The 17,269-nt window shown below is 48.0% G+C and overlaps 1 protein-coding gene across 2 annotated transcripts in view; it reads right to left on the reverse strand.

Moving 5' to 3' along the window:
* Nucleotides 1-17,269, reverse strand: part of RBKS (ribokinase) — a 572,657-nt gene that overhangs the window by 343,050 nt on the left and 212,338 nt on the right. For both annotated transcript variants that reach the window (XM_086949486.1, XM_086949487.1), the window contains one exon: nucleotides 13,910-13,972. In XM_086949486.1, the coding sequence (XP_086805612.1) occupies nucleotides 13,910-13,972 (63 nt within the window). The remainder of the gene's footprint in view (nucleotides 1-13,909; nucleotides 13,973-17,269) is intronic.

The following is a 17,269-nucleotide window of genomic DNA, read 5'->3' on the forward strand; positions in this document are numbered from 1 at the left end:
GAAGGAGTGAGGATGCACGAGGGAGTGAGGATGCACGAGGGAGTGAGGATACACGAGGGAGTGAGGATACACGAGGGAGTGAAGATGCACGAGAGTGTGAGGATGCACGAGGGAGTGAGGATGCACGAGGGAGTGAGGATACACGAGGGAGTGAGTATACACGAGGGAGTGAGGATACACGAGGGGTGAGGATGCACAAGGCAGTGAGGATGCACGAGGGAGTGAAGATACACGAGGGAGTGAGGATGCACGTGTAAACTCACCTCAGAGAAAGGGTACATGGACTCGTTCTGTCAGGTGAACCAGTTCATATATTCTGTGGTGTTTCTACTTACTGTGTGTTCGACGCTCTGAAGCTCTCTCTATTCTAACTGTTTCAATACAAATGAATAATAAGAAATGTTTTATAAACAACGTTCCTTTCATATAATCTTTGGACACGTTGTTCAAAGCTATAAAAAAATGAGAACTCAGAAAAACAGGAATTGCCGTTCTCTGTTCGGATAAACAGATAAACAGTACACCGAGGACCGGTGCCGTCGAGAGGGCACAGTGTCCTTGAGCACAGGGAAGTATAATGCTCTGTCCAGCCCCTCCCTACACAGACTCTCGGGGAAATATTCTTGCCAAGAGAAAGTGAAATGGTTGTGTATCTGGGGGCGCAGCAGGGACTGAACGAGTGTGCTTTATGAAGGATAATGGGCTGAAAACACCTCACTCTGAATCACAGGGTGTCAATCGGGTGACTTGGGGGTACCCCAGTGTCCTCACCATGTATGGATAGGACAGAACACTGCTACTGCTCAACATCTGGAATGCGAGGTCTGGATTCTGTGCACATCTGTTAAACTGAGCCAGGACAACAAGAGACGATGTGTACTATGTGAGGTAACAGAATACGCGTGCACAGACACACGGGCATACATAAAGACGTGTGCGCACGCACACCTCTTCCTCCACACATGCACACTCGAGCACATCCTCTTGAGTAATCTCCAATTATAGTGTTTCATACAAACCGCATCTTTACCTATTTTGCATTATTATTCCAAGCCAAAGACTGGTTTGAGTACAAAAGAACAAGTTACTAACCTTCGGTAATGCTTTATTGGGTAGAGACTCTAGCCGCAGATTCCTTATCTTAAAATATCTGCATGCGTCAGAGTGGATCCAGAAGATTTTTTTAGCAGTACCCTTGCACGCCGGTAGGGGCATCGTTCAGCTCCGGTTCAGCCGTATCGGCAGTGACATATGCAGTACCTATAGAGGTGCCACCTCAGAGGGCTGACGTGAATTACTTTCCTGACTTTCCGCACCATGTGTGGAGCCACGATAAACACTGACCACTTGTGTGATGACCTAAGTGCCTGGGAAGGGTGTCCTTCACAGTGCAATTGGTTCACAGAGCAGGGAGGATTGATAATAAGTCTGTGGCTAGATAGAGTCTCTACCAGATGAGCTAAGTAACGTGTTTCTCTGATTGAGACTTCTAGCCACAGATTCCTTACCTTAGAATAGATACCCAAGCAATACCTCCCCGAAGGTAGGACTGCACAACCAGTAAAATGTAAAAAGTGCTGCAGAACCGAGTGGGCAAAGTGCCCTTCACAACAGACATTACTGTCCAGACAAACAACATCCTTGGATAAATGTGCTGAAAAGGGGGGTCAACGCTGTGGGTAGCACACCATAACATAAACTTGTACCCAGCGGCAGGTGTATACTGATTTCAAAGCCTTCAAAATAATCACTAAAATGGCCGCAAACCAACAATCTTGTATTATTGACAAGGTAAAGCTTGCCCAGAAATGGCATGCATGGGCAGTTTTGCATTCCTTCACTCTTGGAGTCCACAACCACATTTGACGACCCATATTGGAATATATGTTACAACGCAAACAATTACAATGCATGCCTTTACAACGCGGGTTTTACATCGCAGCTACCTTTACAACGCATGATTTTACAACGCATGCCATTACAACTCATTTTTAGAAACTACCTTTACAACGCATTTCATTACAACACATACCATTACTACGCATAATACTTCTAGGATAACAGTGGGGTGAGTGTTGGATACTGTAGGGGTAAAATGACTATTCCCACTCCAGTGAGTGCAACAGTAGGGAAAGCGTTGGATAGCGTAGGGGTAAAAAGTACTATTCCCACTCCAGTGAGTGAAACAGTAGGGAAAGTGTTGGATAGCGTAGGGGTAAAAATTACTATTCCCACTCCAGAGAGTTAAACAGTAGGGAAAGCACTGGATAGCGTAGGGGTAAAAATTACTATTCCCACTCCAGTGAGTGCAACAGTAGGGAAAGCGCTGGATAGCGTAGGGGTCAAAATTACCATTCCCACTCCAGCGAGTGCAACAGTAGGGAAAGCACTGGATAGCGTAGGGGTAAAAATTACCATTCCCACTCCAGTGAGTGCAACAGTAGGGAAAGCGCTGGATAGCGTAGGGGTAAAAATTACTTTTCCCACTCCAGCGAGTGCACCAGTAGGGTAAGTGTTGGATAGTGTAGGGGTAAAAATTACTATTCCCATGTACCCCCAAACCCATACCCACCCTAAAACAAAAAGAAAATCCATTACTAACCTTATAATGTGTTGTACAGGCATGAGTTGTAATGGTATGCGAAGAAATGGCATGCGTTGTAGTGACATGCGTTGTAATGTTTGCTTTGTAATGGCATGCAATGGAATGGCAGCCACGTTGTAACTGCTGCGCTGTAAAAATAGTGCGTTGTAATGACTGCGTTGTAATGGTTGTTTCCCCCCATATTGCAGCTCCCATTCAACATGCACTATTACTATTTCAACTGGGTTTATTTCCATCAAAGGGCCTTGTACCCTCCTGGATGCAGTCATGACTGGATAGCCAATGATGCCTATAGATCAGAAAGCTTTTTTCATTCTTTATATGTGTGTGTCCCGCCCTTTTACCTTTATTTCATTCTTTGTATGTGTGCGTCCCGCCATTTTACCTTTAAGGCGGAAATTGCCACGCTCTGCTTTAAAGGCTCTTCAGATCAGGTCTTGCCACCCGCAGCAATGCCACTTTGAACAGACACAGCATTAAGAATCATGCAAGGCTACCAGGTTTCTCCTCTATGTAGCAAGGCTGCTTACACAGCAAACACCAGCTTCCTCTCATCTAACACTGAAGAGTTCATTTATGTTGAAAGCAGCCTCGGCTCAATTCCAAGTAAACCACAATGAATAGTTCGGAGCTAAGCCCTTTAGTATATCAACAGCTGTGCAAAAGCAGCAACAATCAGTATGTAGTCTACGCCGGATTCCAGACATTGCACTAAGACATGCCTGTGATGACCTCTATCCCTAGCCCCCTTGCAATAAGGCTTTGCACCTCATTAATCCAATTAATTCTCCGAGATAGACACTAGGGGTTAATTAGTACTGGTCACTCATTTTCCAGGCCCTCTAAGCGGTGTGTCTCAGTATACTGAAACTCGAAATGCTCTGACAGCTACAACCATGCCATTCTGCATTATTAATTATGCACTGATGGTCGTCTAGTCTGAATGTAATATTTATTCTAATATAATCACCCATAACTGATCTTCCGTGGTCCGCAATGCGGCCTCGCCTCAATGTTTTAATGTAGCCATTGTTTTAACTTCTTACATGCTACTTTTATTAATGCTTTTAGCTCATACTTTGTTGTCTTATATTGCAATGATTTTACCTAATTGACAAAAAAGAATTACTTACTGACTGACTAGGTGGAGTGACACCTGGCTGCAAGAATAACATCACAGGCTTCGGGAGGAAGGTCGAAAGTTGCTCAATCCACGCTTGAAGATGGAGGGTACGCAGGTTCATGTGCAGGACCCTCCCCTGTTTCTGTGACAGAAGATGCTCTAAATCAGGCAGCCTGACTAGAGGGGATTGATGGTCATGCTCACCAGCTCGGGATACCAGACTCTACATGCCCAATGCAGAGCCACAAGAATGACTTGGGTCTGGTCGTTCCTGATAACTCTGGGCAGGAGTGGTATTGGTGGAAAGGTGTAGAGGAGGCCGGAGCTCCACTCTAGACAAAAAGCGTATCAGAGCAAGAGTCGCCTTGGAAACTCTAGCGCGCAAAACTGCTGACATTGCGTGTTCTCGGTGGTAGCAAATATATAAAACAAAGGTTCTCCCCACTGCTGAGAGAGACCTTGCGCCACCACTGGCTGGGGATGCCAATAGGGATTCCATAGGCATCTTAGGCTGAGTTCATCCACTCTACACTCAGAGAGCCTGCCAGGTGTTGAAATGCCCTGACTTTCCAGCCATATCCAGAAACACAGGGCCTCTTGACAAATGGTCCATGGTCCTACCTCACTCTGATTGTTGCAGTACCACATGGAGGTGGTGTTGTCCAAGAACACCTGCACCAGCTTTCCCTTGATCAAAGGAAGAAAGACTTTCAATGCCAAGCTGTAGGAAACTGGCTCTGTATATACTATACCAAAATGAGGTACAGTGTGCACAGAGTCCAGGGGAACCCCAAAGGTAGGCAGAGGTAAAGTTAGGTAGAACCTCACTCTCTATTTGTGGTAGTGTGGTGGAGCAGTAAGGCAGTATCAGATGACAGTATTAATCATTTGTTGTACACACTCAGTCAACAAATGAATTCACACACTCAAAGACTGATCTTCAGACCAATTGTTTTTATATAAAAATATTCTTTTAGTTATTTTATTTTCTAGAACCAAGCAAGCCTTGCACAGGTAAGTTGATAAATACTTTGCAGTAAATATACAGTTTAAAATGCAATTGTAAATGTACTTTAAAATGGTTACAGTTTGAATTACTGGTAATGCACTACTGTGAAATGCTGTACATATACTTTGTATCGACTTTGCAATGAAATTTACAGGTAAGTTACTGTTATGTTACTTTTGAGATTACTTTTTAGATGACGTTTTCTACTGTGTGATATGCCTAGATATCAAACACGGACATTTCCTAGAGAAAAGGTAATTTAAATCAGTTTTGCACAATTGTTACTTTTTAAGTCAATGGATTCCTATGGAGAGAAATGAAGGTAACGATCTTTGGAGTTGAGGTTCTGGGGTTAAAACAAGGGTCCCCCCAGGGTCAAGGATACACTCTTGTTACACCCTCAGCGGCACTAGGGCGGCCGGGTGCTGAGGCTCAATGTTATCCAATGGTTGGTGGCTGCTGGCTAGCCGGCCACTCAGCTGTGGAAGCGAAGTTCCTGGACTTTACCTCAGGGCAAATGGGAAACCAGATTAGCACTAAATGTGCACCTTCAGCGGCACTACGGCGGCTGGGTGTAGGGTGCTGTTTTGACGTCGGACGCCCTGTTGGTTTCAATGGAGAACCTCTGGTTTGTAAAAGCGCTCCAAGCAGGGAGATGAAGGTCTTCTGGGTGCGACCACAACTTCGAGAGGTAAGTTGGGGAGTTAGGGATTGGTTAGGCACTGTTGGTTTGGGCACACAAGAGCATGGGGCATCGGGTGCAAGGGTACCTTTTGGGATCGGATCATCTTACCAGCTCCTGGTCGCGGTTAGAGGGGCCTTCTGTATTGCCGCTGCAGGTGTCAGCTGGAGGCTTAAGGCAGGTCAGGGGTCGCCGGATCGCCAGAGTGACCTCCTCGTGGTGCTTGCCCACTCGAGCTCGGGCCATGGACGGCGGGTGCAGAGTGGGGCGGATTTGCAGTTTCCGGCCAGAGCCAGAGGCTGCAGGTGTACAAATCCTGTGTTCACAGGAGACAAAGTCTTTGAAGGCAGGTCCTCCGGGGTTTTCGAGGTTGCTGGCTGTAGGACACACCAGGATTTCGCAGGAGCAGGTTCGAGGGGGAGGCTGGCCGGTAGGGCTGGGGCCAAGTCCATGGGCGTCTTCCTCTTGTTAGCTGCTGCACGGCTGTTCGGTCCTTCTTCTTCTTCTTCTTGCAGGTTCTTGTCTGAGGAAGCAAGGTTCAGGGTGCCCCTAAATACTAGATTTTGGGGCATTACAGGTAGGTAAAAGGCAGGGACCAATGGGTACCTTCCCTGGGGTAGGTACACCCCCTATTATGCCACCCTCCGGTGGGAGGGGAGCATGTGTGGCTCAATGGTTAGAGCGGCAGACCCTGATGCAGAGGTCTAGCCCAGGACCAGGGTTCAATTCCCCGCCTCGTTGGGTCTTGGGCTCAAAATTCCACGGACTTGATAATTCTCGCCTCGGTGCCTATTCCAATCATGGAGTCCCACTCTGGAACTCTGGGCAATAGCTTGCTTAATCTCCACAACGGCCCCCACAACGCTAAGGATGCCTGGCCTCCACCTTGGGGGTGCCCAGGAGTGGACGCCTCACAGGGAAAGCCAGGATTGGTTCCACAGCGGTATTCGTACAAGCGCCTTGAGACCCTTGCGGGTGAATAGTGCGCTATACAAGTATCAATTTACATTTTACATTTACATGTGCCTGTCCCTGGTTGGCTGAGTCCCCCCATCTTCAAGATGGCTAGGACTGAGAGTTGTGCTTCACCTCGCCTTGCCCACCTGAGGGGTGGAGTTGGCAGAGGTGGACACACCTCTCTCCCTCACTTGTTTTTCCCGCTGTTTTTCCCACCTGTTCTCCCGCCCAACGTGGGGGTCAGAACCAGTGGGGACCGGTTGCTGAAAGCAGCAATTGGCCTGGGGAAGCTCACAAAGGTGTGAAGCCTTTGAAGCTTCTCCTTCGTGAACCCTGATCATCCTGGGGGAGGAGGCTTGGCACCTCGTCCCAGGATGTGCATTGTTTCAGGCCCCAGAGAGCAGCAGGCTCTCGACCCAGGGATCCAGAACCATGTCTGGTGGTGGCAGCTAAAATCAGCCACTCAGCCTGGACACTAATGGTAGGTTAGTTTTCAGGGGGCATCTCTAAGATGCCCTCTGTGTGCATTTTTCATTAAATTCCACACTGGCATCAGTGTGGGTTTAATGTGCTGAGAAGTTTGATACCCAACTTCTCAGTTTTCAGTGTAGCCATTGATGTGCCGTGGAGTTCGTAATGGCAAACTCCCACCACCATATACTCTTAATGGCAGCATTGCACTTTCAAATGTTTAAGAATGGACTTAGACACTGTAGGGGTACAGGGCTCATGCAACTGTACCCTCACCACTGGTATATTGCACCCAGCTAGAGGGGTGACTGACCTATGCCATGGCAGTGGGTTGTAGGCATGGCACACAGATGTGGGCCATGTTGACTCTTCACTTTGTTCTGCACCAAAACACGCAGCCTGCAAAGGCAGTGTGTGAGTGTAGTGGTACAGGACCCCTAAAGGTGGCACAATAAGTGCTGCAGCCCTTCTCTGGTCACAGTGCCCTGGATAACTGTGGTACCATTTACCAGGGACTAACCTGTGGCCAGAGATGCTAATAGGGTTTAGGCTTGAATGCAGTGTTTCGGGAAAGAACATAGGCCCTGGGTACCTGATTAGCAGAAGCCCAGGGCACACTCAGTAAAAGTACATCAGCAATTCAGCTAAAAGTGGGGGCAACCATGCAGAAAGAGGGCACTTTCTCACACAAGCGAATTGCCCGGAGCTCCAATAGGTTGATGTGGAGCTCAGACTCTGCCGGAGACCGGATTCCTCTGATCTCCACTGCTCTCAGATGGCTGTCCCAGCCCAGGAGTGACGCATCTGCCACTACAGTCAGCTCTAGCTGGGGAAGAAAGAGGGGTTTGCCACTGCGGTTTTGTAGTTCCCTCAGAGATACGGACCATGCTGGGGAGATTCCTCGGATGCTGCGTTCACTGGGACTTCAGATCCCACTGCAGAGCCTGCATATGCCAACGGGTATGAGTAAACAGCAGATGCAGGAAGCCACAAGACCCAACAGCCATAGAGTCAGTCTCAACTAAATCCAGGATAGAGACTGAAACATCGGGATGAAAGCCAGAATGGAGGATAGGCCAGAAACTGCACTGTATCCAGAACGGCTCAGATGAAAGGGAGCTTCTGAGAGGCAGTCAGGTGTGACCGCGGCATGTATATAGTGAACCCCAGGAAATGTAGAAGGTTCGCTGTAGTCTTAAGGTGGGAAACGATGGCCTGGGGTGAGCCCGCCTTCAACATTGAGGTAGGGGAAGACTGGAACCCTGACCTCTGCAGATGAGCTACAAACACTACCATCACGTTTGTGAACACCCAAGGAGCGCTGGTAAGGCCGAAAGGGAGCACGGCAAACTGAAGGGCACATGTCTAGGATAGAACAAAGTCCTCTGTCCAAGTTTGGCACCAGAAGGTAAAGGGGATATCAACCACAATGTTCTTCTGATGCAGGCACCCTAAATATGGGTTTTTTAGCTAAGAGAGCCGGCACTTCTTGACGGAGCAAGGAGAAATGGTCCCCGTCAGCTGATCGTAAGTGAGTGGCACAAGCAGCAGGACAGTCACATAGGGGAGTGAGTAACCCCTTTGGACGATATGTAGGACTTAGCAGTTTGATGTCACTGACCGCCAGTGGGGCAGGTGATGGTGTATGCTGCTTCCCACTAGGTGTCAGATCTGAACCCGGTCATGGCAATGTTATGGACTCATTAAAGGCAATTTGATTAAAATAACCTTTTCTACCAGATAAAAGCTTTATCTAATGTATGGTTATCATCAAACTTTAAATGTATTGAAAGATTCCATTACAAAATCAAGCCAAGGTGTTTTATCAGTGTAGGACCAAGCAAGTAGCACTGCTCAGTCAAACAGTACATCTGCTCTCTAACAATGACCTGAGGGCAGTACACATGAAAGCCAGTCCAACTTAGAGAATTATTGAATATGGTTTTGAATGTCACAGCAACCATTGTAGAAAGGTGCATTGCATTCAAGTTCAAGACATCACCATTTCTAGGAGACTAGTAACCATAGACTAGCTGAACATCTCGGTTTGGTCAATGTGAAGTCAAGAGCCATTGCCAAGTGAACTCAGGACACCTTTCTGAGCTTGCTTAACGACCTGGTAATATTACGTTTATCTATTACTGCATTCTCATCAATCATGTTATGTCTTTCTCAGAAAGTCACAATGGGTCTCTGTGGTCACCAAGTTCTTAGGGCAAAACAGGGTCTCTAAAAAGCAGGCAAGCAGAAAAAGTTGCTTACCTTTGGAAACAATATTTCTGGTGGATACATTTTCTTGCCACACACATGGTCCAGAAAATATTTTTCCAAGCAATGACCCTCCAGCACTGCCAGGTGGCACCCCACTGCCACAACCATGACTCCAACTCCAGGCATGATGTTACTGGGGTATAATCGGCGGCAACCAACACATTGCTGTCAGTTCCTGACATTTTGTTTCGCACTCCATACAGGCATGCAGAGAGAAAGTGACAGTGCCACACAGTGACAAATACAGCACATAACGTGTCACCCTCTCGGTCCTGATAAGTGCGGCTATTGTAATAAAACACAGCATGTCTGGGGTCCAGTCTATGCACATAAGGTAAGAAAGATGGCCAGGTGCGAAGCCCCAACTTAATCTGGCAAAATAGATTGAAGCGTGGACGAACCAAGAGGGCCTGGCGTCATCCAATCTTAGGAGCAGAAATAATGGCCACCAACAGAACCGTCTTTTGAGAAAGTCAACATAAGATTAAAATACCACTGAAGAACAGTAAACATTGGAAGGAGCTAGATAAATCAAACTTTTTTGAAACCGCACAGTGGGGAACTAAACAGGAAAGTTTGGTCAGGAAGACATAAATATACAGGCTTCAGGTAGCCTTAATCGTGGCCATCACCAGACCATGCTCTGCAAGGTACAGTGCAGACCTCAAGGCATTGAACATGCAAGATTTGCAAGAGTTAATGACTTCTTTCTCACACCATTAAACACATTTGTTCCAGGAGCCTGCATAGAAGGATTTAGTAGCAGGCTTTCTGGCTGCCAAGATGATATATGTGACCTCGTCGGAAAGGCAAAAGGATTCTACCTATTCCAGATCATTCCAAAGTGATCCATGGATCCGGACTGGAAAAGATTGCTTCCATTCCTTCGGGTTGTAGCTCACACTTGTGGTCCTTCAGGGGAAAATGACTGATAGCAGCTGTTCTCACATTACTACTACTGGGAAGAATCTCTGTCACTGTCCTTATGCTTAGCGACAGGTGAATTGCCTGCTAACAGTGGGTCCAAGACCTCAAACCACCATGTTTGCTGATACAATAAATGATAGTGGTGTTTTCTGACACAATATGGACGTTGCCTCATGAAATGAGAGGGAGAAAGGACTTTGGGGCAAGACGGAGCACCTGTAGCTCGAAAACATTTATGTGCAGGTGCTGGTTTGACCTGGACCAAAAGCAGCGCAACATCATGTTGCCCAGATGAGCACCCTTGCACAGTGAGGAGGCATCAGTCATCATGGTATCTGAGCCTGCAGCTGGTTGAACAGGCAGCCCATCAGAAAATTGGAGGAGTCCATTCACCACTGCAGTGCATTGGCTGGAAGATGTACACCTGAGCTGAGAAACCTCCTTGGTTGTCCGCTGCTGTCTCCGCAGGCAACACTGGAGCGCTCACATCCACCTTTTGACATGAGGCACCAACACCATGCACGAGACCTACCAGATGCAAGATTTGCAGAACGGGATGCAAATTGAATCATCCCCCAAACATTTGCAATCCACTTAGTAGGAAACGCCTCCATAAAAAGTGGAGAAGTGTGGCTCACTGGTTAGAGGAGGCATACCCTGAAGCAGAGGTCAGACCCGGGACCAGGGTTCAATTCCCGACGCGGCAGGGTCTTGAGCCCAATTGTCCACGGACTTGATAATTCTCGCTTCGGTGCCCACTCTAAGCACGGGTTCACACTATGCAGCTCTGGGCATTAAGCTTGCTTAATCTCCACAACGGCCCCCTGCGGCGGAATGCCTGGCTTTCACCTTGGGGATGCCCAGTACGGGTTATCTCACAGGGAAAAGCCAGGACGGGTTCCCAATGCAAGCACCGAGATGCCCTAGGGTAAGTCGAGCGCTATATAAGAACACACATACATGCATACATACATAAAGGTTGTACTGAAAAATGCCTGAATTAAGGTCACCCTTTGTGCAGGAGTGCTATAAGACTTATGGATGTTGATGGTACAGCTCAATTTGCGGATAAGAGTCATTGTTCACCGGAGATGTTTGTGGTCCAGGGTCAGGGACTTTGCCTTCATCACCCAGTGGTCCAATTACAGGAATACATGAACTCCCAACCTCCACAGCAAAGCTGCCATGACCACCAGCACCTTCATAAAGAGAGGTGGGGCTGTTGCCAGTCTGAATGGAGGACAGCAAACTGTAAGTGTTGGACCCGGTCATGACCCTCAAGTTTGCGCTTGTGTGAGGGGAGAACTGGAAGAATAAAGTAGATGTCCTGAAGTACTGGGGCATCAACGAATCACCAGAGTACCAGGCCAACAGGACCCCATTTAAGGGCAGCGTCTTGAACTCATCTTGCTAAATGAAGAGGTTCAGAAGGCAGAGATCCATCTTCCAGTTATACCACTTATAAGGCCCATTTAGTCCTGCAAGGCCTTCCACCACCAAGATCAAGGCATGAGCTTGTAAGCATACCATGAAGGAAGAGTGGTGGTTTTGGGGTGTTATGGGAATAACAAGGGAAGTGCATAGCCCCAGAGGATCATTTGGATCAAGCAGCAGCCCATTGTGATCACGTCCCACCTAGTGAAAAAATTGGAACCCTCCCCCAATGGAATGGGGTGTCATGAGGGGGAGGTATCAGAGGGGTTCGGAAGAGGTTGAGCCCGTAGAGGAAAGTCAGAACTGGGTTTGCTACTGCCCGTGACGGCACTGAGAAAAGCACTATGAAGAGGCCAGCACAGGCCACTTCATAGCGCTTTTTTATGCTAGATGGGGCAGGACAATAAACTCAACATTGGGAGTGAAGAGACTCGGCATCGGCTCAACTTCATGTGATTCTGGGCTTTCAGAACTTTCAGCCATGTTGAACAGTAGATGTGCTGCTAGACAACATGGCCAAAAGAAACTCACATTGACAAGGCCAATAGCTTGGGCATTGCCGAGACCTACCGGCTTTGCAAATGCTTGTTTTAAGAATGTGATGACACTGTATTTTTGGTTGACTATACACAAAGTTATTGAGCCCACTCTTATAGTTAGCTTGGGCTAGTTTCATGGTGAAACATTCTCCTGCAGATTTAAAATCAAACGTGAGAACCTTTTTTTGTACACTTCTGTACACGGCTCAACATGCCCTAGCTCCTTGTACCGTGAACATAACTCAGTACTTACCGATCTCCCCTGAAGGAAGAGATGTGTAAAGACCTTCCAGCATGAAGTGTTGAGCCAGGCCGTTCATGGCCACCAGTCTTTTCATTTGTTGCCCTACATTTCATCATAAATGATGTAGTCTATAGGGCAGAAGAGTAACCTGTGATCTAATACTGAAGACAGCCTCTACAGGCACAGAACAAGAGACTAGCAACAGCGATGGCTCCTCCATTAAGGCGGAGGAGCGTCGCCCCACTGCACTCTGATAAGTGCAAAAACGGAAAATAAATTGATAACAACACTATGTTATTATCATTTCATTTGTCAGTACGGAGCGGGGCAGGGCTGTGCTATCCTGACGGGCAGCAGCAGTCAGCAGGGAGGAGGAGTGGTGGGCATCATAAGTGCGCATGATGGTTTGGCCGGCCGTGTTAGGATTGCCAGACCATTATAGACACAGAAGCATTTCTCCACCCCGCTGTGTTGCACAGCCGGGCGGAGAACAGTCCCAGCTTCCCATGCATTGTCTGAGCTGCGAACTAGGCCGCTCGGACCAGCATGACAGCAGCGTCTTGATTGGTTTAGGGGAGCCTGTGTGCTCCCGGAAGGAACAGAAGAAGACGGAGGAGAGGGGCAACCGGCAGGCAAGCTATCTTTTCTTTTTCTTTTTTCTGTCTCCCCTCACGCCCCACCCCTTAGGTACAGCAGCAGCCCCCACTGCGTGGGAGTGTCATGGCCAAGCCAGACAGAACCAGGAACATAGTTAAGGGAGACTGCAAAGGTCGACCTAAACAAGGGTGAGAAACACAAAAGAAATCTACGAAGACTTTAAAATACCAGACACTACACCATGCCTTACAGACAGACTCTTAAGCAAGAATGTCCATGAGAGCTGTAAGGACCTATAGAACAAATGTTGAGTCAGTCTGAAAGGATGAAGGCGAAAGATGAAGAACAAATTCGAACCTTAAACAGTATCGTCGATCACATCCCTCAAAGCAAGATAAAAGAGGCTACATTGGCCAGAACTATGCGTTCTGCTGTAAAATTAAAAGTGACACCATATTTACAAGAAAAGACAGATTGGAGGACAAAAGGAAAGAGAAGGAATTTATCGATTGTGCAACTGCATGCCAGAACCACGCCTGCACCCCAGCTGCATGGAGGAGGTTTTCTGGAGGATGTATCAGCTAGTGATAAAACCCACCACGAGCATCTTTCCACCCCCACCCTCGCCTCCCCCCCCCCCCCCCCCCATAGCCCCTCCCCCCTCTCCCCAACAATTCCAAAAGAGCTTGGCGACCGGCGCTTCATGAGAACCGATAGCAGCAGGTGGTCTCACAGCCCCAGGGTGGGCAACAGTGTGGGTCGTCCTGAGTACCCACAAACATTTTCAAATGTATTCCCACCACAGTTTACCCCCCACAAATCACAGCATGCTGCGACCTAGCCCTGAGAATGGCCGTGCCAAGTTCGCTCCTTGTAATTTATGACTTCTTTCCAAAGATGACACTCTGCTGTACTTTCATCCGATGATTTAAAAGACACAAACAAGGATTTCTTCAGGCTCGGAGAGCTGTGGAATGTAAAATAAGCCGCAGGCCACATATTTCTGAGACAGATGAGTATAAACTCATTAATGCAGCATCACACGCCTACCTTCACTGTTGACAATGATTGAAGCGGCTCCGGTGGCGGCCTCCTCAGTCTGCCCCACAAAATCTAGAAAGGACAAAAGCAATGTTTAAAAGGCTCAGTTCGGCCTCAATATCAGGATTAGCCCCTAGGAAGGTAATATTCAATAGGGCGAGAAAGCAAAAATATAGACCAGCATGCAGGATGAACTCACTGACTGAGCTCAGGCGATCAATGCCTTAATAAATCACTTGTTTTCTGTCTGATCCTGGGTTTAATTTAACTGTACATACTATTATGTTACATGCTTTAGTTTACACTACTGCGTTCACACTATTGGTCGGACCTGGGTTCTAGCAGTCTTTGGAGCAATGTACAAATACATAGATACGATATGACCAGTTACAGTGAAAAGCAAAACACATAGCAGCACGAACAGGACACAAACGAATCTGGGGAGAAAACTTAAATCCGGAATAGATCAAGAGTAGCATATGCTCGGGTGGGAGTTTCTTCACATTGATAGAGGCTGGAGTTATAAAACATAGGACTGAATTAGGAAAAGCAGATGAGATGCTTAGTTATCAACAAAGAGCGAATAGAAAAAAGAGGCATGTAGACATGAAGTACAAATGAACCCACAGGAGCCAATGAGAAGCCAGGAAAGAGAGTAGGTCCCTTTTAAGTTTATATTAAAAACAATAGATCCCTCAAGCACAGCCCAAGTGAAACCTAATCCCAGCATCAGAATGAAGAATACATTTACTCTACTAGTGTTTTTATTGAAGAAGTGTGACTTGCTGCACACCACCGATCGATGTCTGCCGTAGGCCGTCTCTAACCTTCAATGAAAAAAAAGTTCTATTTTTTAATGAGACTCATAGGCATTGAAGGAACTTTTTCGGGAGTCCCAGCATGTTCAGAGGTTACTTGCCTCAAATTGTAACACAAGAGCCTTTCCCCACAGGTGTCTCTGGGCTTTTACTATACTATTGGACCCACAAAGGACCACCAAGATCATCAATTTTGCACTTATACTGACCTTCTTGCTGGCGCCTGGTCGCCATCTTTGGGGTGGCTAGTGCAGAACGTGCCACTGGGATGAGCGCTCTAGCGCTTCTTAGGAGCCCAGGTGAGCCGATATTTAAAGCTCGCCCAACTCGCGCAGCGGTGACGCGCAGCGGTAGCACCTGACTCGCGCCTGAGTCAAGCCAGAGTCCTGCCCGTCTGCGCCCGTCCGCGCTAAGGACGCGCGGACCTCGGCAGGATCCTGTGTCTTGTTATCATGAGTATTCAATACTCCAGTCAGGCCCTCCGCCGGATCAGACATAGTCTGCCCTCCTGCCCACAATCTGTTCAGCATCCCTTGTGTGGTCCCCACACTTGCCCTTGTGGTCGGTGGGAACTATCTGCACCGCTGCTAGCCCCTAGCCAGGTACTATTAAATCGGAAGAAGATACCTCCACCTCCCAGTACCTTCAAACTCTGGCACCATAATGTCAGGTCCCTGCCGAAGCACCATCGAGACATATACGAGCTAATCTCGTTAGAAGGCCCTGATGCCTTCTTTATGACGGAGACCTGGCTAGGCGATGAGGACGTGGCTATTATCAACCTGGCCCTTCCTCCGGGCTATGCTATCCACACCTTAAATCGGAAGGGCAGAGGAGGTGGTATAGCCGTGGCTTTTAAGAACTGCCATACTTGTACCTGGAAGCCCATGGACTTGATCGGGGCTGAGTGGGCCCATTTTTCCATCAGTGTCGGGCAGACACAAACACTATCAGGCCTTCTGATATATCGCCCCCCAGGGAGTGACTGGGCCTTTAGGAAAGCTCTTCCAGAGCTGGTCAGCTCTTTGTCTCTGTCCTCCTCCAATATAACCATCATCGGCGACCTTAATATACATTTTGATGCCACGGAGTTACCAGCGGTTAGTAGTCTGCTGGATGATCGTGAAGCAGTGCAGTTATCTCAACTGGTCCGTCTTCCGACCCATGAGGGTGGTCACATCCTTGACCCGGTTTTCACTAACCTCCAACTGGTCGAGGTCTCTCCTCCTAGACCCATGGGATGGAGCGATCACCATCTCATTGAGCTCTGTGTTACAATGGTAACACGCTCTACCAGGAAGCCTGATAAAACATCTTTCAGGCGCCCCTGGAAAAAGCTCAAATTAGAGGACTTCCACCGTTTTTTGGCCACCACTCCTCTGGTTCTTAAAGATGACGTTGCAACTGGTTATAACATCTTCTGCGCCTGGATTGTTCAAGCGCTTGATGCACTCATTCCGGCCAAATGGAGCAGAAATCGCTCTTCTCAGCCTAACCCCTGGTACTCGGAGGCACTCAGGCGGATTAAAGCCACCTGCCGTCAAGCCGAAAGAGCGTGGAGGAAAAACTATGACAGAGATCTAAAGGTACGCTACCTGGCTAGGGTCAAGACATATCATAGAGCTGTCTGCCGGGCCCGGGCTGACTACTATGCTGGAGAGTTCCAGGCTAGCTCCAATCCCTCCAAACTGGTCTTCAAGGTCTTGAAGGAGCTCACTGCGAACAGACTTCCTACTACGGAGATTTGCTCCCTTGCTCACTGTGAGTTGTTAGCTAGCTTCTTTGTGGGGAAGGTAAACACCATCTATCGCTCTTTTCCCAAAGCTGATTCTGACAGTACGACTCTTATATTGCGTACATCACAGTGCTTGGCTACGCTTCCCATACCATCGGAACTGGAGTTTAATCTCCTAGCGGCCAAGGTTAAGTCTGGTTCGCCGGATGACCCTTTGAGACCGGCCCAGTTTCTGGACTCAGCGTCTATTTGCCTCCCACCGATTCGACAATTGGTGGATCAATCCCTTACCACCGGGTTAGTGCCACCTAGTTGGAAGGCGGCCTGTGTCATGCCCATCATAAAGAAGCCGGGACTGGATCCAGTGAAGCCGGAGAGTTATCGACCTATCTCCCTTCTTCCATGGGTGACAAAGATCACAGAGGCCCATGTGAATAACATCTTAACGAAACATCTGACCTCTGCACACCTACTGGATCCCACACAGAATGGTTTTAGATCTGGCCATAGTACAGAGACGGCACTCCTATATATGGTTGAACATCTCCGCTCTGTACTAGATGCAGGTCAAACGGCGGCACTGGTCTTATTAGACCTTAGTGCGGCTTTCGACACTGTATCCCATACCATTCTCATCCGCAGGCTCGGTGAGGCTGGCATATCTGGCAAGGCGCTGGATTGGTTCCAATCGTTTCTCTCGGAATGATCATTTCAGGTAGTAGTGCCACCGTTCAGATCAAAACCTCACACCATCACTCAAGGAGTTCCGCAAGGCTCGGCGTTGAGCCCCACTCTTTTCAACCTATACGTCCAACC

This window comes from Lissotriton vulgaris, unplaced genomic scaffold (genome assembly GCF_964263255.1).
Source record: "Lissotriton vulgaris unplaced genomic scaffold, aLisVul1.2 SCAFFOLD_1000, whole genome shotgun sequence".
Classification (NCBI taxonomy): domain Eukaryota; kingdom Metazoa; phylum Chordata; class Amphibia; order Caudata; family Salamandridae; genus Lissotriton; species Lissotriton vulgaris.